Here is a 27,544-nt window from a genome sequence, read left to right as displayed (position 1 = left end):
GCTGTTCTCTCTGTCCGTTGTTCCTGCTCCCAAATCCATGAGGACTGAAAGCATGGTGTGAATGCATCAGCTGCTCCGGAGGCCCTGTCTTTGGGAGATTAATTGTGACCCACTTAAAAAAAAGTTATCTAGGGAAATTTGAATAAGTTTTCTATAAGACATGGAAACAAATACCTTTATGGTATATAAATAGTTGAAGGTTTACCAAGGTCTTCCGTTGCAAGGAGTCAGACACTCTGCAGAAGGAAAGGACATCTCTTGGCTTGTGGGTGGAAAGGTATAGGAGGAGTTATTCACCTCTGCTTTGGTGCTGGCTGCTGGGCGTCACAACCCAGAGTCTTGACACAGTTTTGAATCAGTTCCCCCACTGCCTCTGCCTCACTGAGTCTCACATTAATGTGTGTCCAGTGGCCAAAGGGTCATTGGCCATTGGGTCATTGGCCATTGGGTCCTTGCCCTTTTGGTCTTGTTTGTCAAGGAGGAAAGGCAGACCAAGTGGGTCAAGGTGGCAAGGCACGTATTCGGAGCAGGGACTGAGTGGGGTCATGAAATAAAGCAGCGAAGAGAGAGACGACCTCAGCCATCAGTCTCCAAACCCACAAACTGAACACCTTTCCGCTGCGTGTTCTATCAACACATTCATCAGACAGTTCTGTCACCTCCTAACTTCATTTGCCTCATCATCCTAGCCTGAGAATGGTTTTCATTGTACATCTGTTTTCTGACGGTCAAATGTCTCGAAATAATAAGAAACTGGACCTGAATTTGTGGCATCACTTTCCCCTCCAATATGATTGTATAAAATGTCCAACCTAAGATCCAAAGACTACATTTTCCCTGCCACCCCTCCCTGTCTAAAGTCCTGACCTCTGTTAGGTCTCAGCCCAGCTCCTCTTGCTGGATTTCCTCCTGCAGTGAATGACAGCTCAAGCAAGAAAAACTGGGAGCCGTGCCGGAGTCTCACGTTTCCTTGGACATTGAGCCACCCCATCTCTTGGGTTTCATCTCCTGAAGGTCTCTTCCTTCTGTCTTTAGATCCATCAGTTTTTGCCTGGACTCACACACTAGTCTCTCCAGGGTCCCTGCTTCCCTCCCCACCCTTCTCCAATTTGGCTTTCACTGCAGCCAGCCGTCCTTCTCCAATGCCTAGAGGACCACTTTCCCTTTCACCTCTGTCCATGACTAACGTTCTCAAGATGAATGTTAAACTCGGCCTAGGGTAACACCTTCTCGCCCTGGCCACTGCCTGGCCTACTGATTTCATTTCTCGCCACTCCTTTTCCACCCAGCGTAACTCCCGTACGGGAGGCAGGTGCCTTTTCCCATATGGTTTTACACCTCTGTCAGCACCTGCTACTCCCTTCTCCATCTTAGATCCTACTAGGCCATTAAGACTTGGTTTCAGGATCCCTTCTTTTGGGTGCTCTGCACATTTCCCTAGCCTCATATACATTAAATTTATTTATTTTAATTTATTTGGCTGCGCCGGGGCTTAGTTGCGGTGTGTGGGATCTTCACTGCGGCATGCAGCATCTTTAGTTGTGGCATGTGGGATCTAGTTCCCTGACCAGGGATCGAACCCGGGCCCCCTGCATTGGGAGCACGGAGTCTTACCCACTGGACCACAAGGGAAGTCCCATATTATGTTTTAATATAGCCGTTGGCTGTGCCCTTGGCTGAACTGTAAGCTGCCTGCAGGGAGAGACTACCCTTTCTCATTTTAGCCTTTATCCCCAGCACCTAGCATCGTGCCTGGTCAAAGTAGACTATCAAGAAATGGCTGTTGGATGAACAAATGAACGTTTAAGATACATCTTATCTATGAATGATGATGAGCACTGTTACCATGTTATTAATAGCTGATAATTCTAACAATTGAATCATAAAGTATTAGTGCCTTTCAGGTTTAACCTCGTTAAAAATTTGTAGCTGTATGAGCTTGGACACATTACCTAATCCTTCCAAGCTGCAGTTTTCCCATCTGTAAAATGGGATAATAGAATTGTTTTGAGAACTAAATGAGATGGTGTACGCTAAATATTTGGATTATATGTAATGCTGAATGAATGTCAGTTACTACAATTATAATCAGCATTAAAATATTTACATAATATGAGTCTATATAGTGTTTTAAACTTGCTGTCTTTGTGTTTTCCTGTTCAAATTTGTTTGCAAACAAGTTGTTGTCATAGTAGCAGCTGGAATACCTTGGAGTGCCCAGTTTAATGCCTTCCGAGAGCAGAGAGAGACCAGAAGGCCCATAGCAGAGGGACTCTTGAATATTTCGCAGTAGACAAACTAAGTTATTTTCTGTCACGGCAGTGTATTGTGTGGGATGACCTTTATTAACTGATGACAGTGATGTAGCAGAAGGGACAGTTTTCCACTTGACCTTTATACAATGTGCCAGCCTGTCTCCTAACACAAACTGTGTTACAATTGACAGGCTTGAGAGAACGCTAACCTGACAGAAGCTTATTGTTTGCAAGGAGATCGTCGCCCGTTAGCTGTGGGATGTGGTGACTCTCATGTCCCTGGGGGTGGCTTAGAATGCCTGCTGCCTGAGTCACTGCCAGAGCATCTCGTGTAATTAGCTCCTCTGGGAGTTTGTTTTTCAGTGAGGTTTGTTCATAATGAATCTTTATTGCCATGGACTTGATCCCTCTGTATTCTTGTGACTTTCTGTCTTTGTTAGCTCTCTTCCTCTCTTTGCCAAAATGTCACAGGATGTTTTCTCCTCACTGTCTCTGTAGCTTCATTTTTGCCTTTCCTTACACTTTATACTTCCCTTTAGTTTTCTACCATCGAGTGATTCCCCAGGAGGGCTGGCAGTGAACTTTGCCCGTTTGCTCCGTCCCCAGACAGCGGTGGGGCAGGAGTGGCTCTGGGAAGCGGGAAGACATGTGCTGAGGTTCAGCCTGGTGGGTTTGGTGGAGGGACATGCTGCTGAGAACCAGTCCACTTAGGTTGTCGCCCTAGTTTTGGTACCAACTGCATGGGTGACCGCAGGTGATCAACTTCATCGCTTCAGGAAGCCCATGGAAGGATGACATTTTTGTTTGGAGTGGAGGGCAACGGGTGATCCCAATCATGAAGATTAAAAATGGAAAATGAGTGTGTCATTCTGGAACTTTTTCCAGAGCCAGAGCTGTTTGATGTGAGAAATCACGTCTTCATCTGCTAAATGGGTACAATTGCATCTGCCCTGTCCCCCTCTCTGAACCCATGTGGGAAACAAAGGCAATAATGGATACAGAAAGTGGGTTGATTGAAAGAACTTTGCCAAAATGTCGTCTGGGCCTGTCTCTGGGGAGCCATGGATAGTGGTCTCTACAAATTAAAAAAAAAAAAAAAAAAAAAAAAGAAAACAGAAAGAGAAAAAAGTTTTTAAGAGGGAAAAGAAAATATTAAAAACATGCTTTGGAAAGTTAGAAATCTGATAAAGCCCTCAGTACCACAGCTGGGGACTTCGCCTCATGTTTCAAGTAAGTGAATCTTGCTGAGATTAATATTTTATGCATATCTGTGGAATCAGAAATTCACTCACATCTTTGAAATAAGAGTCTCTATCAAAACAGTGGATGAAGATGTAAACCTTTTGTTGTTCTTAAAGACCTCATACAGTGAAATGCTCACTTACATCATATGAAGTTGGGGCAGCAACAAACGCTTGGCAGCTTGGGGCTGGCAGCTCCTTAACACTTTTGAATCTATGTATTTTCTTCAGAATGCCGGAAGGCTGTGATTTTCAAGCTGTGTTCTGAGGGGTCCCAGGGTTGCCTTGGGGGACCGTCCAGAGCACCAGAGTGCCTTGGCTTTATCTGTTCTTAGGACTCCTCTAAGGTTTCATCTCAAAAAGTGTTCCACTGCTAAAAAAGCAAAGCAAAACAAAACAAAACGAGAAACCAAGAAGTAAACAAAAATAGTTGAAAAGCACCATGATAAGGACTTCAAGATGATGCCTCAGAAACTCTGAAACTTGGATGAGAGGAAGGAAGAGAGCCCTTCTACATCCAGGCTTCTTTTTCATATGTAATGGAAGCTTGACCTCTGAGTGTCCAAAGACACAGTATGCTGGAAGGGCTCAGCCTGGAAGGACAATGGAACTTGAGTCTAACCTGGTCCTGACCAGTAAGGACAGGATTGGCAAGCGTGGTTTGCTATGAAACAAATCCTTCTAGTTGCCCACATAGCACGGGTGCGTCCGATGAGCTCATACAAGTGCGGCTTTCCAGCATGAACAGCAGGCGCTCCCAACGCTGTTCGTCCCAGTCAATGATGTTATTCTGTGTCCATACCACTTAGAGGGATGTATTTTCTTTTTGGCAGTGGAACCAATTGCTTTGGATCCACCAGGCAAGCCTCGACATCCTAAACCAAACTCCTATTAATGAAACTTCCAAAATTTAAATGAGACAAAACAAACGGATATACACAGAGCCAACCATTACTTCTGTAGACAAAAGAAAAAGAGGAGTTGGATGGAAGGATATGCTCATTCCAGATCAGGGAGGCATCCTGCCCCTCTTGTTTCTCTCTCTGTCTCTCTCTCTCTCTCTGTCTCTTTCTTTCAGGATGGCAGTTGTTTGGATGCTGGCCATGGGCCTGAGAAAAGTCAACTGGGCATTTCTTCCCACCCTAAGACTTTCCCCACTTATGTCCCCTATTATGATGTGAAAACCCACTATTGTTCAACATCTGTTTGGATAATTGGATTTTTGTTTTGAATTTTTTTCATCTTTATTGGAGTATAATTGCTTTACAATGTTGTGTTAGTTTCTGCTGTATAACAAAGTGAATGAGCCATATGCATACATATATCCCCATATCCCCTCCCTCTTGAGCCTCCCTGCCACCCTCCCTATCCCACTCCTCTAGGTCGTCACAAAGCATCGAGCTGATCTCCCTGTGCTATGCAACGGCTTCCCACTAGCCATCCATTTTACATTTGGTAGTGTATATATGTCAATGCCACTCTCTCACTTCGTCCCAGCTTCCCCTTCCCCCCGTGTCCTCAAGTCCGTCCTCTACGTCTGTGTCTTTATTCCTGCCCTGCCACTAGGTTCATCAGTACCACTTTTTTAGATTCCATATATATGTGTTAGCAAACACTATTTGTTTGTCTCTTTCTGTATGACAGACTCTAGGTCCATCCACCTCATTACAAATAACTCAATTTTGTTCCTTTTTATGGCTAATATTCCATTGTATATATGTGCCACATCTTCTTTATCCATTCATCTGTCGATGGACATTTAGGTTGCTTCCATGTCCTGGCTATTGTACATAGTGCTGCAATGAACAGGACAATTAGATTTTTATAGGGAAAAAGTCCTACCCAAAAGTGAAAAGAAAAATATGCAGCGATTAATGTGAATTTTGGGAATTTAGCTTTTGGGGCCTCCAGGACCATAACTGAGCACTCCTTCTCCCCCTGGTGGCAACATGTACTAATTGCAGGCAGAGCACCTGGGCAGGAAGTCGCTTGCCCTGCAGACTCAGGTCTGTAAGGTGATGACAGTCACCCCTCTCCTCCAGAAATGCTGCTATGAGGTCAGATGCACTGGCTATGGACTTACTCTTTTCATGGAACTTATTTCTGGTCCAGTTGAAGTGGGAGTCCTTCCTTCTCACACTTCCATCAACGGTTAGATTTCTTATAACACGATGACCACATCAGACTTCTCTGACAGTCAACCCAGAGCAGACATTTTAAAATATGGGTCCCATTCTGGTTTATAACTTATAGTTTATAGTCTGCTCTGGAGACTTTTGTCTCATCGATTGGCTTATTACTCAGTGTTATCCTCAAACTTAGCCTTCCAGCCTCTGCCCCCTCCTCCCCTGCACATCAGCCTCTGCAGCCTCCAGGGCCCACTGGGATGAGGAGGGCCCGGAACAGAGGTTCATCCTCTCCCTCCCTCCCTCCTCACTCTTTTGGGGGTTGTGGAAGGGCTTCATACACTCACCCGAGGAACCTCAAGCGCTTGGTGGCAAGCTTGCTGCTGTCTGGACAATTAATTGCCCAAGTCAGTGAATTTCGTGGTTTTTGGCAGTGACCTACAGGAAGAAACACACACTGACCGTATACATGCACAGACGAAAACACAGCCCTGTCGACACGGCATTTGTTCTATTCTAGTTCAGGAAAAGTGAATGTTGGTCTCCATCCTTTAAATTGATATTACCACCCACTAATGGGCTGGGCCAGCATTTTGAAAAGTACAGTTCTGTTCCTCAGAGGACTGAATACTCAGCTGGCACATGCCCTGCATGGGGCTGGGGCAGTGCTGCTCCTCTGGGCTGTCTCTGGGGACACCAGGGGCCCCTGCTTGCTTGCCTGGGTCTTCGGGAAGCCTGGAAATCCCTGGCTCTTCAGGAAACAGCAGGGCTCCAGGAGAGACTTTTGCCTTTTTCCCCACTCTGCTTTCTCCCCGAGGACTTCTTACCATGTTTGAAGGTAGCACCAGAGTGGCCTGTGGGTTCTGAACTCGGCAAACATTTAGCCCCAAATGAGATGCAGTTTACCCTTCTTTCAGACATCCCCCAACTTCAAGGTGGTTTTCCTGAGGTCCTTGACCTCGGGGAGAGAAACAGTGTGCAGTAACCCCTGCCCTGCAGGACTATGCAGTGCCATGGGCTCTGTTTCCACCCTGTCGTCCAAAACAGCCTTTTCTCCTTGCTTCTTCTCTTTGGCTTCTGTGTGTAGACACAGGGCAGACTTGTCCTGGAACTCCTTCTCAGCGGTCTATGGGAGGATAGCTGGCTCCAGAGTCTGGCCTTATGGATGAGGCACCTCGTTACCTTCTGTTCTGAACTGTGGCCCATGTCCACTGTAATCCCGACATTCCTCTGAACAATTCCACCTCTCCCTAGGAAGGAAACGTTCACGATGGTTGTTTTGCCGTCTCGAGTCTCACTCTGTCCGGTGAGGCTAGTCGTCCAGGTGACCCTGAGGACCAAGTGCCCAGCACAGCTTTGATCTTACGAACAACATGCCACCGCCATTTGACCAGATACGTGGTTTTGTCTACAGGTTTGGGTTCCTGTCCACTCCTGTTCTTTATTTTCCCTTTCAGGACGGGTTCTCCATTGCCTGTGGGGTCCCTGTCTATTTCTAGAAGCAGTGAGCTGGGTCCCTAATGGCCTGCTTTGGCTCCAGGCCCTCCACCCGAGTTGTTGCCAGCCTTGGTCCTGATTGACAGGGGTGTGGAAGTGGACATGGGGCTCAGCCCGGGTCCCCACCAACCACGAGGAAGTCCCCAGTGATCAGGCTCCTGGAGAGGCCATGGTCAAGGGAGATTGAATTGTCTCTTGGTTACTGAGTGCAGTAATTCTCATATTTTCCATCCATCTTGGAATAACGGCGGTATTTTCCCCACATGCTGGGAAAGTCAAGTTAGCCCTGCCTGAGCTGGTTCCCAGCCCCGGTGTCCACACACCGAGGAGGTGGCCCCGGCCCGCTGGGCCCAGGGCCTTGGAGGGGGTGAGGCCGGTCCTGTGAGCGCTGGGAAAACGGCACACTGGAGTGAGTCGCAGCTCCTGGGATGGAATGCTGCAGCCTGGCCTTGCCAGGGTGTCACAGACAGGACAGGACAGCCACGCGGGGGGCAGGTGGGCAGGAGCAAGTCTACTCCCCTGGCCTCGCAGCCTCTCTCTGTAGCGGAGCCTGAGGGGAGCCTGTGACAGTCACCAGGGCGGTTGTTCTGCCGAGGTCCAGCCTCAGCACCGCAGAGAAGAAGGTGGGAGCTGAGAGACAGTAGCTTCCTAACTGGCACGTCCCCAATGATACCTTGCCTTCCCCGTGTTATGAGCCAGTGGAGAGAGAACAGAAAGGGCAAACACAGATGGAGATCTAAATAGCGTCTCTGGAACTGCTAAGGCCAACATTTTAGAATGTGGTTTGGGTGGATGGCAACAGTGGGCTTCCTACTACCAGACCCCAGAATGAGAACTACCCACTGGGCCACAGGCGGTGAGAAGCTGCAGTCTCCTCTTTGTTAGGGGTCTACCCTGGTCTACACCTAAGTTCTTGCAGGAGCAGAGCAGAAAGAGTGCTTTCCAGGGTCATCTGGGCTCCAACAAGGAGGGAGGTTGGAAGGGTCTGAGCTGTGCCTGCTCAGTCCTGCTCTCAGACTCACCAACTAGGAAACCCGCTCCATCTCCCTGGGCAGGTGGGGTTGGCGGCAGGTAGGGAAAGCCCTCCCCGTGGATGCCTAAGGAGTAGGGGAGATGCATTTCCTCCCCGTGACGTCAAAGACAATATCCCTGAAGCAGTCGACTTCATAGGGACCAGTTCTTACGGGTGGATAGTATCACCCCGAAATGCATTTAGGCAAAATCAATTCTGAGGTGGCCAGCACCACGTGGTCCCAAGTCGTGTGGCTTTGCTGCTCTGTCCTACTTCAGGAAGTGGTTTTAGAGTCCAAGAGAAGAGACATGGATGCACTGCACGATCCTTCTGGAAATACACACGTTCCTCCTTAGGCTTTGATAGGTAAGGGTCAACTGTGAGATTTTACCCTCCCTGCAGGAATCTGGTGTGCAACAATTCAGGATCGCTAATTCAGAGAGGACTTGCATGCTTAACAGAATCTACCTAGGAGTAGAGTTGACGTATTAATGCAGTCAGTACTTGGTCGTGAGTAATATCATCATTTTTTCTTAAAAAAACCAGTGCATCAGTGCCTGATACCACTTGTTTGCTGGGGGCTGCAAGATAATAAAATGGATGAACATGTAGCAAAAGATTAGCAGTGGAAAACTCAGAAAGTCTTTGTCATGCCTAGCCCTACAGTTGTTTTTTGTTGTTGTTTTTTTCTTTCTCTCTCTTCTTCCTGGACACCAGTGCCCCTCGCTGTAATTTTATCTGGCATACCTATGGATATTTCTGTGAATGCCTAGTCTATCAGTGTGTCATGATGTTCCTCCGAGGGCTTCCTGACTTCTGGGTGGCTCAGAAGCATTGGTACCCTAGAAGCTAAAGCTTGTGCTCCCTACGTGTGTGAACGGAGGATGGGCAGGGAGCCAGGAAGCTGATGTACAGTTTACGTTACGCTATAGGATGCACACAGCAAGACCTGGCGTAAACTCCTCCATAGCTGACAGCCCTCCAGGTGCTGGGCCACACGGAATGTATGCTGCATTTTAAAGCGATGTCATTTGAGTTGAATTAAATCTGAATCAACAAGTTGGGCCATCACAGGAGTTCTTTGAATCATTTTTACTTTTTGTAACAACTCTGCCACTTGTATTGTTCAAAACCATTCACAGGTGTTCTTTCCTTGCCATTTCACAGTAAGCCGGTGGCACCAGTGGAGTAATATGATTCTTCAGATATCCTCAGATGAGGAACTGAGTCTTAGAGAAATTAAATAATCCCAAGATTACAAAGTTGGGCCCAGTGGATCTGGGACTAAAATCTGGGGCTTCTGATCCTTAAGCAAAGAAATCATTAAACATTTTTGATTTTCTTCTCATGCTAGAGGATCTTATACACAGAGAGAGGAATCACACCACTTCCCTTTAAACTGTTTACCTGATCACTTTATACATCCTTAGATATTATCTTTAGGGTAACATACAATCTGTGACGTTTATCTTTAAGATTCTAGTTTTCAGGAATTTAAAGCCAAGGTTTGTTCTGAGAGTGTGCACATAGCCTTCCCCACTCACTCCATAAATATTGACTAAGTCCATAAATATTGACTGTGTTAGGTGGCGGGAGACAGCCGTCAACAAGGTGATATCATCTTCCGCCTTCAGGAGCTCGGTCCTCCTGCTCTGTGTCCGCACTGGCCGGGAGTCCCCCCTTCTGGGTCCAGGAGTTGGACTTCTTCATCAAGTAAGGGTCACTGATCCGCCAACCACTCTTATTTTTGTAGTTCAGGGGTTTGGAAGCTCTGCCCTTGGAGTTATACTTAAGTACTGAAGGGCCTAAAGGCCGGGCACCGTGACTGCCTGCCACGTGGGACCATGTGGGGAATTTAGTTCGTTCCACAAAGGATTCAAAGTGTTTCTTGTATCTGCTTTTTTGTTACTATTGCCTTCCTGCTCTGGGAGAATGTTCCTACCAACTCCAGTTTTATTTCTAAGATCTGCAAGGTGCCTAAGGACTCCAGGAAGATGGTTCTAAAACTAGAGAGCCTTCTACGTCCTATAGCTTCTCCTTACTCTTTATAGAGGCATTGCTTGAAACCAGTACGTTTGCAGGTTCACAGCACGCTGAAATGGTCACTCTTTGTTGGTAATTCTGATCGCTGGCTGCTGTTTTGTGATTCCTCTCCATGAACATCGCCTTTGAATTGAAGGTCATGGTTTTATTCGTTGGAAAATGCCATTTTACCTCAATCCCTTTATGCCGCTCAGAGAATTTAAGCTGTTCACGTTGCCATGTCATTAGCCGGAGATCAATTTAGTAGAATCCTCTTGGCACTGAGTATCACACTGGTGTGTTCCATTTGTCCACTGTCGAAAGGGACAGACACGTCAATGTGATTTGCATTATATTTTTAAAATAATGACAGCGGTTGGTCAACAGTGCACTCCTAATATCCCGAATTCCATTAGAGCTGAATATGTTCAAAGATGTTCTACAAAAGAACAATTAAGTCTGAAAAGATTACAGGTTGCAGCGATTACTATTAAAACGGTGAGGGAGCCTGTGGTTTTTGAGTGGTGACGAGCAGATGTGTCCAGCTAATTTTGTCTGAAAACACCAGCAGAGCAAATTACTCATGAGAAATCTGTTCATAGGAACTAATTGAATGCCGTGTCCAGTTTGATAGTGAAAATGGAACGTAACCCAAACCAATGGAGAGAGAGAATGAACAGGCATTTGAACTCTTTTCCTTTGTATGATTTCTAAAAATAGCCTCGGTGCCAATAGAAGGTTCGGAGGACTGAGAGGCATGTCAACTATTAAACGGTCCCAAACCCTTTAACAGAGGTGGAGAAAGATAAAGGAGCCCATGAAGGAGAGACTCAAAAGTGGCCACTTGGATTTGCAATAGTGTCATTCTATAGGAGGCCCAAGAATCAATGGCCGAATCCTTAAGTTGCGCTGTTGCTTTCCAGAAGTGTCCCACAGCCTTGTTGGTGTGGTCAGTCTGCTATAGAGCATTGCTCTTTTCATCCCAATAAACTTCAATATTGAGTACACAGAGGTGTTCCGTTTATCAGCCGTGCACCTAGACTGCTGAGTGAGTAATTGCCGAAGTGATTGAAACATTTTGGTAATAACTGATCATATATCTAAATTCAATTAAAATGAAGAACATGGCATAAAAATTGTTTCACGTAGGAGGATCTGCCATTACATTTTTTTTTAAAATTAATTAATTAATTTATTTTTGGCTGTGTTGGGTCTTCGTTTCTGTGCAAGGGCTTTCTCTAATTGCGGCGAGCGGGGGCCACTCTTCATCGCGGTGCGCGGGCCTCTCACTGTTGCAGCCTCTGTTGTTGCAGAGCACAAGCTCCAGACACGCAGACTCAGTAGTTGTGGCTCACGGGCCTAGTTGCTCCGCGGCATGTGGGATCTTCCCGGACCAGGGCTCGAACCCATGTCCCCTGCATTGGCAGGCAGACTCTCAACCACTGCGCCACCAGGGAAGCCCCTGCCATTACATTTTAAACAAGGGTTTCTCTTTCACAGTTTACACATTTTTAAATGGCTGAAAAAAAAAAATCACACCCAGCTGTGTTTACTTCATAATTCATGCTAGTTGACTCCAGGTAGGAGCCCTGCTTGCTGTTGCCCAAATGAACCAGCTGATAATTGCCTTTTATTTCTAAAAATGGAATTTTTTAATCTATCAAAATTCATTTTTATTAGTTAATTAATTAATTAATTGAAGTATAGTTGGTTTACAATGTTGTGTTAGTTTCAAGTGCACAGCAAAGTGATTCAGTTATATGTGTGTGTGTGTGTGTGTGTGTATATATATACACACACACACATATATATAAAATATTCTTTTCCAGATTCTTTTCCCTTATAGGTTATTACAAAATATTGAGTATAGTTCCCTGTGATATACCATAGGTCCTTGTTAAGGAACACATTTTAAATGTAAAAACATAAAAAGGTTTAAAGTAATACCATGAAAAGAGATATATCATCCTAATGCTAATCCAAACAAAGCTGGACTGGTTTCTTTTAGGCAGCATATAACTGAATCTTGGTTTTCTACCCAATCTGACTATCTCTACCTTTTAACTGGGGTGTTTAGATGATTTTATATAAAAGTGGAATGTTAAGCAATACATGATCATTGTAAAAACATCTGGAAAGTTCAGAAATGTAAATAAAAAATCACCTTTATTTGAGATAGCCACTGTTAATATTTTGGGGTGTGTGTTTTTTAAAATTAATTAATTAATTATTTTATTTTTGGCTGCGTTGGGTCTCCATTGCTGGCGCGGGCTTTCTCTAGTTGGCGGTGATGGGGGGCTACTCTTCATTGCGGTGCGCAGGCTTCTCATTGCTGTGGCTTCTCTTGTTGTGGAGCACGGGCTCTAGGCGCGCAGGCTTCAGTAGTTGTGGCACGCGGGCTCAGTAGTTGTGGCTCGCGGGCTCTAGAGCGCAGGCTCAGTAGTTGTGGTGCACGGGCTTAGTTGCTCCGCGGCATGTGGGATCTTCCCGGACCAGGGCTCGAACCCATGTCCCCTGCATTGGCAGGCGGATTCTTAACCACTGCGCCACCAGGGAAGCCCTGGGGTGTGTTCTTTTGAACTTTTTTCATTGTGCTGCTAACTGGCTTTTCCTCCCTTGTCCTTTCTTTTGGGTTCTCTACTTTGCAGCTATTTGGAAATGAATGTTCCTCCATCTTGTAAGTGCTTTCAACTCATGTCTCCCAGTAAACAGCTGGAGGGCTGGATGGGTCTCTCTTCCTAATATATTCAGTAGGGTGAGGCAGTGGCGGCAGGGCTGGTGGTGATGGTGGGAGTGGAAGTGGTGGTAACAGTGGTGTTGGAAGTGGTTGGACTGCTGGGGGGCCCCTTCCGTGGCTCTTAGAAATACACGGACAACTGAGCTGCCAGTGGAAATTCAGCCTCTGCAGATTCTGAACGATGAACACAGAGCACACAGATGCAGTGATCCAGTTTTCCACGGCATCTGTGAAAACATACTTTAGAGACGATTTTTATAGTTCCGAAAATCTGAGGCTTTTATAAAAAGTGACCAAAATTCAGTTGGTCAGTTACTTCCCTAGGACATTTGGTGATTGACATTTGGTGAAAGAAACATTTTCTTATGAATTTAGTTTTAAGAGTTGAGGCAAAGAGTATTTTGGAGGGACCCATAACCATGCCTTCCTTTGACAAGCTCATGATCCTGAGGAATTCTGTATGTTTTCTGATGTGTCTGAATACTGCTACTTGAAGCAAGCCAATTGACAGCATTTGTGTGCACGCCCTTCACACACTCACACACACACAGTGCTTGCTATGCTAGTCTTATGACACACCTAAGACCTGGGGAAGAACCTGGAAGTTTCATTACTTTTGTTATTTTGATCACTCACAATTCATTTTGCCTGGTAGAGTCTTACTGAGGAAGAACAGATGCTTCAAACCCAATATTCTATGGCAGTACTTCAGAGTGAATCAACACATATGTACTAAGACAAGGTGACAGGCTAAGTGCTGAGTGGGCAAGTATCACGGTTAAATTATTGCCTGTCTCCTGAAATTTTTGTATCTCCCCCAAATGTTTGTTTTTCCTTTTATACCACAACCAAAGTGATTTCTTAGTCTTCTTTCCACACATCGGTGAGCTTAAAATATAACATTTCTGGCAATCCTCTTTGGGATACCCTGAAAAGCTCTGTGACCCAGGCAGACCAAGCTTACCCTAAGCAGTTTAGCATTAAGAATTTGAGGAAATCAAATCTCCGTTTTTAATGCAGAAATCAAAGAGAAGTATAAGTAACCAGTAGGCTTTAAAAAAATAGAATACTTTTCTAAATACTAAACAGCTCAAGATTTTACAGCTGATTTGATAAGCAGTGAAATTGAGAAAAAAATCACCTACAATCGCACGATTGATTGCCAAAACTCTTAGTTCCTCCCGGGTTTTTAAAAAACCATATTTATATCTTACAGTACAGATCCTATGTGCATATAATTTTGTATCCTGTTTTTCTCTTGTAATATTAAAATATTCCCTCACAGTTTTTCTAATTGTTTTTTGACTTGCTACGTACCATTCCATATGAGTGGCTGTACCATAGTTTATTTAACCATTCCCCTAGAATTGGATCTGAGGCTGTTTTCACTATTGCCAGTTTGTTTGTTTGTTTGTTTTGGCTTCTGACTGCTTTCTGTGAGAAAGTTGGGTCAGGTGAAAGAAGAGTTGATAGTTTGCATTTGCATAACGCATCCGGGTGTGTATTTCAGGTTATGGTCTACACTGTAGGATGTGATCGTCCCTGTAGAACACAGTGTGAAGCACACAGGTTTTGGAGTCAGAGAGACCTTGGCTTTATTTCTGAATCCACATAGCGGTGCGACTAACCCAGAAAAATCTCTTAAACTTTCCATGAGCCTCAGTGTTTCAATCTGCAAAGTAGGAACAACCGTGTTTCCCTCACGAGGTCATTGTGAGGATAACATGACTGATAGATAGCAAGGTAGAATGGTTGTTATTTTTCTGTGTCTACAGTGCTCTTCATACAAATGTAGACATTCATTTATTTATTCAGCCTTTACCCAGTACCTATTGTGTGCCTATCGCTGAACTGGATATTGGCAGAGATGACTAAGGCTCGGCCCTGCCCAGTGGATGCCAGTCTCCAGGGAGCCAGACAAATGAATAGACAGACAGCATCCCTGTGTGATGGGGAAACTATAGGAGCAGGCATGGCTTCAGGGGTGGCTCCTGGGAAGTATAATAGAAAAACCCCAGGGTTTGGCACCAGAAGAGTCAAGGTTCAGATTCTGACTTTTGCTGCTTACTCATTCTAAGGCCTTGGGCACATTACTTAAATTCTCTGCATTTTAGGTTCTGCATTTGTATTCCTGCTCTACAAGTTTCTGTGAAGCTCAGAAATACTGTATATATGGTGCCGGGCATGTAATAGATACTCAAAAATGATTATTATGCCTGAAGGCTTTAGTGCCCCAAGAGTGGCTGATTTTTATGATAATGGGTCCAACAAATTCCAACACACTGAAATGTCAGAGGCTGGCTTGGGTTAGTCTGAAATACATTTTATCACAGTCTTTTTCTTCCTATTAAATTTATTTATTTTATCTTTGGCTGCGTTAGGTCTCCGTTGCTGTGTGTGGGCTTTTCTCCAGTTGTGTCAACTGGGGGCTACTCTTCGTTGCCGTGCGAGGGCTTCTCATTGCGGTGGCTTTTCTTGTTGTGAAGCACAGGCTCTAGGTGGGCGGGCTTCAGTAGTTGTGGCGCACGGGCTTAGTTGCTCCGTGGCGTGTGGGATCTTCCCAGACCAGGGATAGAACCCGTGTCCCCTGTGTTGGCAGACGGATTCTTAACCACTACGCCACCAGGGAAGCCCTTTTATCACAGTCTTGTTCTTTGTAAACTGGTCATCTCACACGATATGTACGGTCATGTGGAATTGTTACAATATTCTGCTCTCAATGAATAGCATTTCTTATGTGCAAACCAAGGGAAAATGACTTAGGAAGACATTGATTGCTTCTTAACTTTAAAGGGCCTCCTTAGAATGTAGAATGGCTGCACAGCCAAGAAAATGGTTTACGCCATGTATTCTGTCATCCCACAGACAGAACAAAGCAGTAGGAATTGAATCTGTTTAGCAGGATGTCTTTATGTGTGAAGATTTCTTGCTGCTGTGTAAATGCCTATTTGCTTATTTATTCATAGATGTAGAAAGTGCTTTTCTTTCATTCTGTTTCTATATTGTCGCCCAAGTAACAGGCACTTAGGACTGAGGTGCCAGTGAATAACAGATGAGCACTGCCCCTAAATTAAACATTAATAAGTATGCTGTAGCAGCATCAAAAAATGCATTTGCTTGATCCAAAATGGAATGAGAGGTTGGTTAGCATTTTCTTTGCTGAGGTCCTACAAATAAAGTGTGTTAGAATCATAAAGTAAATTTACAGTATCATTAAGAACATATTATTCAGTGCATCATTTTGCTTAGCGCTTGGTAATGTCTTTCACGGTTAACTTTGTTTTTACTATTCAGCGTTGTTTACAAATGTGACCCAAATTCTAAATTGTTGGTGTTCTATCAGTCAGATGGTCAGTGAGCCACATCTATTCAGCACCTGCTGTGTGCAGCATTCTCTACAATTCTGGCTTTCGATTTCGAGCTACAAACTGAAATCAGATGACCAGTGTCTGCAGAAATCTTGCAGACGTTTACAAGAAAGAAAAGCCAGAGACAGTGAAGTTATGTTTCCTCAAACCACTGGCCAAATAGAGAGCATGATGGGAGAGATTTTCATAGAGAAACAGCAGGATTCACACAAATGACGTGAAGTCACAAATACAGCATTTAGTTGTGCTGTAGTTAGCTATTTATAATTTTTAAAAAGAATTTATTTTGAAGTAATTTTCCACTTACAGAAAAGTTGAAAGTACAGTACAAAGAACTCGCATATCTCCCTCACTCTGGTTCCGCAGCTGGATGCACGTACCACTAGTATTTTTGACTGCTGAAAAGTGAGCTTCGGACGCGATGCCCCATCAGCTCTACATACCCCATGATGTATTTCCCCAAACGAAGACACTCACCCCCCCCCCACCCTGCAACCCTCCCAGTTGAGGAATCAGCACTGACCCACAGCTGTCATCCGGCCCTCAGACCCCATTCACACGTCACCGGCGATCCCAATGTTGTGCTTTTCTCCTTCCTGGGTCAGGAAGACACATTGCATGTGGTTGTCATGTTCCTTTAGTCTCCTCCTATTTAGAACCATTCTTCAGTACTCAGTCCTTATGTCCTTGAAAGTTTCGAGGCGTGCAGACCTCACATTTTGTCAGATGACCTTCAACCTGGGTCCACTGATGTTTCCTCGTGACTGGATTCAGGTCGTGCAGCCCTGACAGGGACGTGATGGAAATGATACTGTGTACTTTTTGGTGCATCTTATCAGGTGTCACACTTGGTAGACCTGTCCCACTGCTGCTGATGTTAACCTTGACCATCTGGTTATGCTTGTGGCTTCCAGGCTTCTCAGCACGAGGTTACCATTTGTCCTCTGGAAACTGATTAGATGCTAAGATTACACTGCTACCCTGCACCTCACCAAAACTCCATTCCTTTTTAGCAGTTGGCGATCTGTTGGCATGGATGCATTGGGTTCCTATTCTATTCGATGGGTTGTACTTCATTAATAGCATTATTTATTTCATTCTTGAATTATCCCAGATTTGGCCTATGGGAGCCCCTTCAAAGTGGCTCCTATGTTCACGTGACATGTCCCCATCAGTCTTTAGCTTGTCCTCACTTTTTTGTACAACAAGGTATTCCAGACTCATCTTGAACTGGCCCTGCCTCAGGCCTAGAATCAGCCATTCCTCCAAGGGACTCCGATTCCTTTCATGGTGTTTAGAAATCAGGATCCCTGTGGTCACTGCTGCTGGGTTATCGTTGCGTCTAGGCTTTCTCAGTGGATAAGGATAGAAAATATATGTAAACACATGCGCATACACCTATAACTATTTCCATATCTGTCTGTGAGTATCTGTATTAAAAACTAGCAGTTCATAGCAGTTCTTCTAATTCAAATACAACACTCCTAAGTTCTTTCTGCCCTAACCCCTTTCCATAATTGTAAGTATATCCTCCAGTACTAAAAAACCTGGCTCTCTTTATCCTCCATGTATTTACTTACTTGTTCCATCAATTTATTTATGTCTCAGTGTGACCTGTCTCCCACCCGCCTGGCTGTCCCCTCTACCCGCTGCCTCTTGCCCTCAGTGTGCTCCATCCTCAGGCATTGGTGGACACATCACCACGTCGGCCACCACAGGCCTCTTTGTGGCTTGCTGGGGCCCTTGCCCCCGGCATCCTAGGTGCTGGCGGGCATACCTGTGTGCTCCTTCACATCCCCCCTCTACCAATGGGGCAGCTCGCTCCCAACACCTCGGCACAGGAAGGCAAGACAAGGCCTGTTTGTAATTTTGAGCCTTGTCCCAGGTTACTGAGTCCAGGACTATGTCCTGTTCGTCTTTGTAACCCTATAGCCTAACAGTGTTGAGTTACCAGAATATTTGTTAATTGAATGAACACATGAAATAACAAATAAGCATAGCATTTAGAAAGTGAAAAATACTACAGTATTTTCAATCATTTTCAAACACTCCTCCCTCTTCAGAAGAACCATTTTCCCACACCATCTATATTAATGGATAAAAGGGGCCACTCTAGTTGAAGCTTCCCCCTTCCCCTTTGAAGCATACAATGGACTGAACGTTTGTGTCCTCCAAACTCATATGTTGAAACCCCAATCCCAAAGTGATGGTATTAGGAGCTTGGGCCCTTGGGGAGATCAGGTCATGAGGATGGAGCCCTCATGAATGGGATTAGTGCCCTTGTAAGAAGAGGCCAGCTTGCTGTCTTTCTGCCATGTGAGGACACAGTGAGAAGTCTGCCATCTGCAACCCAGGAAAGGGCCCTCGCCAGAACCTGACGTGGCCACCCTGATCTCAGACTTCTAGCCTTAGAACTGTGAGAAATCAGTGTTTGTTGTTGAGCTGCCCAGTCTGTGATGCTTTGTTACAGTAGCCAAAGCTCAGACATCGTCAGTACATCTCTTTGCTGTTTAGTGACAATCATGATTTCATTAAACCCCTTGTGAAGATGTTATTCCCATTTAACGGATGAAGCTCTGAGACGTAAATGGGGGAAGTGATCTGTCAGATACTACCTACTCCATTGGTGTCGAAGCCAATGATAGAATTCAGGTGCCCTGATTTTTTTTTATGCGCTAAAATTGTCTTTATTGAGGTAAAACATGTAATAAGGTACATAAATCTTTATTGTACAGTGTAAATCTCCATGAATTTTTATGTATGTATGCACTATGTAACCACCACCCAGATCAGGATGTAGCATATTTCCAACACCCAGTGAGACTCCCTCATTTCCATTTCCCAGACAATACTTTTACCTCCCATGCCCATGATAAACATTATTCTGACCTCACCATAGTTTGGTTTTTTGCCTGTTTTTGAACTTTATATAAATGGAATCGTACAGCGTGTGTATGAGAGTCATCCATATTGTTGTATGTAGCAGTAGTCTGTCCATTTTTTTTTGCTATGTAGTTTTCCATTGTATAACAATACTGTAGTTTATTTTTCTGTGGTCCTTTTAATAAGACATTTGAGTTATTTTGAGTTTCAAGCTGTTGTAAATTAAGTTTTGACTGTTATCACATGTCTTGTTTGGTGGATGTCTTTTGGATATATTCCTAGGAGTGGAATTACAGGATCACGGGATATATTTAGTGTATATTAGTAGATACTGCCAAACTGTTTTCCAAAATGGTTATACCAGCTAGATGCCCTGATTCTTAGCATTGTGATTCCATGTTCTTTCCAACCTTGTTTCGCCACTGCATCACTCTGGGGCAGAAGAGAGCCAGGCTGGGCAAGCATGCTTGTGGTCCTGAACGCCAGGCATAGACGTTGAGTTTTGGTCCTGAACGCCAGGCACAGACGTTGGGCTTCGGTCCTGGAGGCCAGGCAATTCCTCCGGGATTCTGAGAACACCTCGGGATAACGTGTGACAGTCTCTGCTTTCCTGTGTCCATTCGCTTGCTCATGAGCTGCTCACACCCGCGTGTCTGGAGGTGGTGCCCTGTGGATGATGTGCAGAGATGATGGGGGGTTCAGGGTGCAAAGTCCCAGGTGGGAAGTAACTCAGCCACAGAAGTGGGCTGGACTGGACGCAGAGCAAATGGAGAAGGTGTGACTGTGGGGGAACTACAGGGAGGATCACCAGGACCTGGAAACACAGGAAGAAGCCAAGTCAGAGAATGCACAGCTGCAGGCCCGGATGATGGGCCCAGATGGCACCTTTGGAAGGAGCAGAGAAATATTGCGAGGTAGGCAGTGGATTTCTGATTTGATGAGTATTATGTTTTTTTATTCATCCAGCTGCTAATGAAAAGAATGGAAAGTGACTTGTGAAAATGCACAAAATAATAGATACCATGAGGGCATCTACACTTGAGTTTAGTTGGACATGTTTTTGTGCACAGCCCCTCTGAGCCAGGTGGTGTCCCTGGTGCAGGTCACAAGATGTGACAAGCACGGTGACAGTTCTTCACTCATGGACACAGGAGGCCTTGAACTAGTGGAGACAAGGTGAGGTACCTCGTGCGAGGAGTCTAGGTGTCTTGGGGAGCCTGCCTGGAGGGTGGGGTGGGGCCCAGAAGGTGCCCCGTGGAGGGGATGCTGAGACCCTGAGGATGAGTAGGACTTGCCTGGGCTGGTGGGGGAAGGATGTTTTGGTGGGAGGGAACAGCAGATCTCCCCACCCGCCCCCAGCTCATGGTGACTTCATCCTTCTGGCTGCTCAGGGCAAACACACGGGAGTCACTCTTGACTTCGTCTTCTCTCGTCCCCTGTGTGGAAGGACATCCGGAATCTGCGCATCACCCCACTTTCGCCTCTAAGTGGGCCACTCTCAGGTGTGGTTAGGGAACTGCAAGAACCTTGTGACTGGGCTCCAGGCTTCTGCCCTTTGTGGTCTCTTCCCAACAGAGCATCTGGGTTTCCTGCTAAATGTGAGTGGATCACGTCACCACACTGCTCAAACCCTCCAGTGGCTCCCGACTCCCCCAGAGTAAATGCCAAGGTCCTTACAGTGGTCTATGGGCCTGATGATGAAGCCCACCACATAGCCTCTCTCTCCTCATCTCCTGCTACTCCCTCTCTCCTCTGTTCGTCGCCTCAGGGCCTTTGCCCTGGCTGGGAGCTCCCTCTTTCTGGAGTATCTAATTAGTGAATAGGTGTGTAATTTTTCCCCACTGGTCTAAAATGAATTTATTATTAGAAGGAAAAATGATGATGATATTCAAGATAATTCAGATGATGGGTCATCAAGCTCAAAATCAAATGAACCATGCCAAGAAAGAAAATAACATTTATCATCTTACTATTAAACATCAACTATCACCTTAAGTGACTGCTGGCATTTTTTTCCCTCTTTTTTAAAAAAATTCAAGTATAGTTGCTGTACAGTATTGTATAAGTTATAGGTGTACAATATAATGATTCACAATTTTTAAAGGTTATGTTCCATTTATAAATATAGCCAATATTTATATGAAATATTTCATATAAATATTGGCTATATTCCAGTAGGGGTGGAATTTGGGGGAACCAGTAGAATGTACCCCAATGCCAACCCAAGATGATGCTGGCATGTGAAGTGGAGCCCCCAGTAGTGATAGCCATTTGGGAGGCTGGAGTGGGTGATAAGTTAGAAATTAGAGACAATGATAAGCTGTAAAGTCGATGATGACCATCCTAGTGCACTTTTTCTTTTTTTAAAAATTTTATTTTATATTATAGTTGATTTACCATGTTGTGTTAGTTTCAGGTGTACAGCAAAGTGATTCAGTTATACGTATTTACATATCTATTCTTTTTCAGATTCTTTTCCCATATAGGTTATTACAGAATACTGAGTAGAGTTCCCTGTGCTCTACAGTAGGTCTTTGTTGATTATCTATTTTATACACAGTTTTGTGTATACGTTAATCTCAAACTCCTAATTTATCCCTCCCCACCACGTTTCCACTTTGGTAACCATAAGTTTGTTCTTGAAGTCCCTGAGTCTGCTTCTGTCTTGTAAATAAGTTCACTTGTGTCATTTTTTTAAAGATTCCACATGTAAGTGATATCATGGGGTATTTGTCTTTCTGTTTCTGACTTACTTCACTTAGTATGATAATCTCTAGGCCCATCCATGTTGCTGCAAATGGCATTATTTCATTCTTTTTTATGGCTGAGTAATGTTCCATTGTATATATGTACCACATTTTCTTTTATCCATTCTTCTGTCGATGGACATTTAGGTTGCTTCCATGTCTTGGCTATTGTAAATAGTGCTGCAGTGAACACTGAGGTGCATGTATCTTTTCGAATTATGGTTTTCTCTGGATATATGCCCAGGAGTGGGATTGCTGGGTTGTATGGTAGTTCTATTTTTAGTTTTTTAAGGAACCTCCATACTGTTCTCCATAGTGGCTGTATCAATTTACATTCCCACCAGCAGTGTAGCAGGGTTCCCTTTTCTCCTCCACACCCTCTCCAGCATTTATTGTTTGTAGACTTTTCGATGATGGCCGTTCTGACTGGTGTGGAGTGATCTAGTGCACTTTTAAAAATCATAAAATAGAAATAACTTAAGATATCCACACTTCTGCAGATGAATGACAGCACAGGACATACCGAATCACAGTTGTTTCCTGGGATAATTCATATTTTCCTTTGCCATTCATTGTGAATGTGATTTTTAGCAGTCAATTTCCCATTTCCAGTGTTTGCTTTTGCTGGATCAGCTTGTGTTCTCTGCGGACTTTTCACCTGGCAGTGGGAGGGTGCAGTTTACAATGTGGTGGCCGGCAGAGGGAGGCCAGCCTGGGTTTCTGACTTTCTTGTGGACACTTGAAGGCCAGGACTTGCTGGCACTACTAATAATAGCCAATCCTTTTGGACACGTGCTAGGTGCCAGGCATGGTGCTAAATGCTTTGTGTGGATTATCTCATTTAATCCTCAGAAGATCTTATGACGTGCAAACTATTATTAGGCCTGTTTCTGCAGATTAGGAAATTGAAGCTTAGAGAGGTTAAGTCACTTGAAGGTCAGACAGCTAGAAATGTCAGAGTTGAGGTGCAAACTCGGTTTTCTCCTAATCCCTATGTAATAGTATCTTAATACATCTTTACCACTGCATCAGGACTGCATCAGTATGTTATTTTAAAGCATATAAGGTAAGAACTTGCTCGCTTTTCACTGAAATTTTGATTTTATACAGCAAGAAATAAGGAAATAACTGAATAATAAAGTCAATAAATTAATAAAAATGTAAAAATTAATTAAAATAAAATAAAATATTTTAAAAGTATGGAGCTTGGTGTTAGAGAACGGGTCAGGTACCTTTCGGCGTTATCCTAGAAGACCTGTCAGGCCAGACGCCACCGTGTGTTATAAGTGTGGCGTCTGAATTAGCTCCGCTGTCTCTTTGAAGAAGGTGGCACAGACTGAGAGCCCCGGCAGTAGCTGTCACTTGGTCTTGAACAGGAAGTAGACGACCCTTTCTGGTATTGCTAGAATGAATCCTTGGCAAATTCTCTGAGCAAGTTTCTGGCTACTGGTCACAAGGCATACGGCAAATTGATGGGGAGGTCTTGCAGTTGACATCCCCAGAGACTCAGGCTTGCTGCACACAACAGCTGAGCCTGCTTACCCTCCACCCAAGCTGAAGCAGCTCTCTGGTCAGCTGTAGCATGACAGTTTGAACATCACTTCTGTGACTTCAGTAATTGTGACTGGTTCTCTGTTGATGGACAGTTTCTAAGGAAACATTCTCAAAAATCAACATTTGGGCACTGATATTTTTCAACTGGTTATACAGACTCATAAAAATTAGCAGGTTTTCTCCCAAATAGCCATCACAGTTTGAAAAATAATTAGTATGATGTGTCCTCCTATGGGATGGTCATAATGATGATCATCATATAAATACATAGACTGTAGCCTCTGATAGTTAGAAGAATGAAAGCTAAGGGGGCTGTGTTTTCAATAAAAAGACGGAAGATTCTTAAAAGCATGAACCGAGAGATGAAAGTGCTGACCTAGAAACAGGTGACCTTTGTATTATGTCATTGAGGTGACCGTGGGCTGGGGGTGGAGCCCAGGGACACTGGCTTGTCTATTTTGAGTTTTATGGTTCTTTATTCCCCTCTCATCATTTTTGTTTTCCAGCTGAGATGATCCAACAAAGATTAGAAGCCCTGGAGAAAGAGCGAAGCAGCCTGCACTTTCAGCTCCCTTCACAGCAGCCGGCCCTCAGTGGCCTCCTGGGCCACCTGAGGGCACAGGCCCAGGCCACCCTGCACCGGGCAGCCCAGAGGTACGTACTCTCCCCTGGGGGCCCTCTTCCCTCTCCCCGCTCCTGAGTGACGAAGAGCCCGGGAGACCCTTCGCTGCGTTTTCCCGGGAAGCACCCTTCTGCTGGTTGGACAGGTGAGGGCTCCTTCCAGAGGCAGGGACCCGGGTGGGTCACACGCCCTAGGAAACCCTTCTGCTAAGTGCCAGCAGGGCCCATCGACAAACACAGGCACGGCTGGGTGCTAATAAGCTCCCCCGGGAAGCCCACCCCCTGAGAAGGTGGAGGTGGATTTCCTCTTGCCGAGGGCAGCTGGGTCTTCTGTCATCCTGTAAGATCCACAGATGGTCCCCTCTGACTGAGGGATGAAGACACATCCTCCTCCTGACTCTTCCTCCAGAGCATCTTCTGCTCTTTCGGCTACCCAAGGGTCTCCCAGGACCGGGGCTAGATGGAGGGCAGAAGCTATTTCTAATTCGGTGGCTCTCAATCCTGGCTGCATGTTTGAATCCCCTGGAGAGTTTTTAAATGTCCAGCTTCTTCCCCAGACCAGCTAAGTCAGGCTGTCTGGGGCCGCGTCCCAGGTGCTGGCCTGTTGGAAAAGTCTGTGAACCATTGTTCTCATCTGTCTGCTGGTGACCTCTCTCCTTGGGTAAAGGCTTGAGGGGAAAGGGGTAGTGATGAATGCGATTAGCCTAATCAGAGCGCAGGTCTGCTTCTACTTGGGTGTAAACACGGCCACAGCAATTACACTTTACTTCCAACTTCCAATTGGCTCTGACAATCACAGGCCTGTCTGGCCTCGTCCTCATTTTACATTCAGTTGATCTCAGCAGTTCCCTAGAACCCATCTTGACAGTGAGGCTGGTTATTTTCTCACGTGCCTGTCCTGCAGTTTTGCGGGAAGCACGTAGCAGAGTGCCTGGTACCTGATAGGTGCTTCCTTATAAATGTTGGTTGAGTGAACTTTTACATGATTCCCTTAAAGAAGAGGTGAATCTCACCTCCCATTTCTATTCTTTTTTCATCTGACATTGAAGTATCACCTTGTTTCCTGTCTCCTTCTCACACAGGCCCTTCCCAACTTGATGTTCTACTTAATTCTTTCTTTCTTTTGATCTTTGGGGGTGTTTCTGGTCCTCCACCCCAGTCTTGGGCCGTTTTTAGCATCTGCCAGTGTATTGTGTTTCTGTTAATTTAACAAACACTTGCGTAGCACCCTTACTCGCGTAAGCGTTACTAAGTGCTTTAAGAAGTAATTCATTTTTTAAAAATTTTCATTGTGATAAAATATACATAACATAAAATTTACTATTTCAACCATTTGTAAGTGTACAGTTCAGCGGCATTAAGTACATTCACATTGTTGGGCAGCCATCACCACCAGCCATCTCCAGAACTTTGTCATCTTCTAAAACTGAAACTCTGTCCCCATTAAACACTAACTCCCTACTCTCCTACATTGTCGGTGGGAATATAAAGTGGTGCGGCCACTATGGAAAACAGTATGGAGGTTCCTTAAAAAACTGAAAATAGAGCAGTGGTACGATTGTGCAATCCCACTCCTGGGCAAGTATCCAGAGGAAACTCTAATTCGAAAAGATACATGCCCCTCTATGTTCATAGAAGCACTAGTTACAATAGCCAAGACATGGAAGCAACCTAAGTGTCCATTGACAGATGAATGGATAAAGAAGATGTGGTACATATACACAATGGAATACTACTCAGCCATAAAAAAGAATGAAATAATGCCATTTGCAGCAACATGGATGGACCTGGAGATTATCATACTAAGTGAAGTAAGTCAGACAAAGGCAGAGAAAGACAAATACCATGTGATAACACTTATATGTGGAATCTAAAAGATCATACAATTGATCTTATTTCCAAAACAGAAACAGACTCACAGACATAGAAAACAAACTTATGGTTACCAAAGGGGGAAAGGGGGGGAGAGGGATAAATTAGGAGTTTGGGATTAGCAGATAAACACTACTATATATAGAATAGCTAAACAGCAAGTCCTACTGTGTAGCACAGGGAACTGTATTCAGTATCTTGTAATAAGCTATGATGGAAAGAATATGAGGAAGAATATATATATATGTATATATTTTTATGTATCTGAATCACTTTGCTGTATACCAGAAACTAACACAGCATTGTAAATCAACTATACTTGAATTAAAAAAACCCCATTAACTCCGTTGTCCCCCCTTCCCAGCCCCTGGCAACCACCATTTCTACTTTCTGTCTCTATGAATTTGACTAGTCCGGGTACCTCACATAAGTGGGATCATATGGTATTTGTCCTTTTGTGACTGGCTTATTTCACTGAGCCAAGGTTCATCTATGTTGTGACATGTGTCAGGATTTCCTTCCTTTTGAAGGCTGAATCATGTTCCATTGTATTATGTACCACATTTTGCTTATCTATTCTTCTTTTGATGAATAAGAAGTAATTCCTTGAATCCTCGAGACAATTCCAGGGGGTTGTAGATTTTGTATATTGACATCTGTCTATATGGAGATTACATCATCATCATCTACATCCCTATCTGTATTTAGAGATGAGGAAACGAGGCCCAGGAAGGCTTCAGGGAATTGTGCCGGCCCCCAGCGGGTGGGTACTGAGCCTGGGCACAAACCTCGCGTCTGGCTTGAGTCCCAGTTTGGAACTAGCTTCCCGCGCTATCTCTCTGAGTCTGAGCTGGCACCTGCTCTCCAATGATCGTCTCTTTAGCTACACATGTTGTGGTTGGAGAATGATGCTTTGTGGTGGTGTCGCTGAGTGTCTCGTAGAACACGGTGAACTAAGATAAAGGCAATGTCCTGCTTTCTCACTCAGGTTACACCCCCTGCCCTTTCTCGTATTTGACTGTGACCCATAAAGATAGCACGTTCACGTCGCTCAGCCAAATATGTTCCCCACAGAAGTATATTATTAATCATATATGAAGCCCATATAAACCCGTGGCGTACCTTGTTCACCCTGTCTCCTTTCCTCACAGGAGTTACCTAGATGCTGTGTTTTTCGTTCCCATTCACTCTTTGAGCCCACCGGGCTCTGATTTCTATCTCGGCCGCTGCCAAAGTTGGTAATGATTTTCTAGTTGCTCAATTTAAAAGACATCTTAAAATTCTTCCTCTGTGCATCGTCACGGCACCGTCTAGAACTTCTGATCAATTGGATTCATCCCTGAAACTCTCTCACCTTGGCCTTCTCAGATCACTCTTTCCTGCTCTTGCTGCCCTGCTGGCCATTCCTTTCCATCTCTGAAGAGCTCCTGTTTCTCTCCCCGACCCCTTCATATTGATGCTCTTCTGTCTTCTGTTCTACTCCATCCTCTCCTCCCACTTTATATACTCTCTCTGGGGGATCTCAGATACTCCTGTGCTTCAGGTACCACTAATGTACTAATTTCCCTCAAATTGCGTTTTCTTTTTTTTTTTAATTATTTTGGCCACG

General features: G+C 44.7%; 1 protein-coding gene across 8 annotated transcripts in view; it reads left to right on the top strand.

Annotated features, from left to right (window-relative positions):
• DISC1 (DISC1 scaffold protein) overlaps positions 1 to 27,544 on the top strand; it is a 362,726-nt gene that overhangs the window by 87,316 nt on the left and 247,866 nt on the right. For all 8 annotated transcript variants that reach the window (XM_061182533.1, XM_061182522.1, XM_061182515.1 and 5 more), the window contains exon 4: positions 23,949 to 24,096. In XM_061182533.1, coding sequence (XP_061038516.1) covers positions 23,949 to 24,096 — 148 coding nt within the window. The remainder of the gene's footprint in view (positions 1 to 23,948; positions 24,097 to 27,544) is intronic.

The sequence above is a fragment of the Eubalaena glacialis genome, chromosome 1, assembly GCF_028564815.1.
Source record: "Eubalaena glacialis isolate mEubGla1 chromosome 1, mEubGla1.1.hap2.+ XY, whole genome shotgun sequence".
Lineage (NCBI taxonomy): Eukaryota > Metazoa > Chordata > Mammalia > Artiodactyla > Balaenidae > Eubalaena > Eubalaena glacialis.
This window is presented reverse-complemented; position numbering and strand designations above follow the sequence as displayed.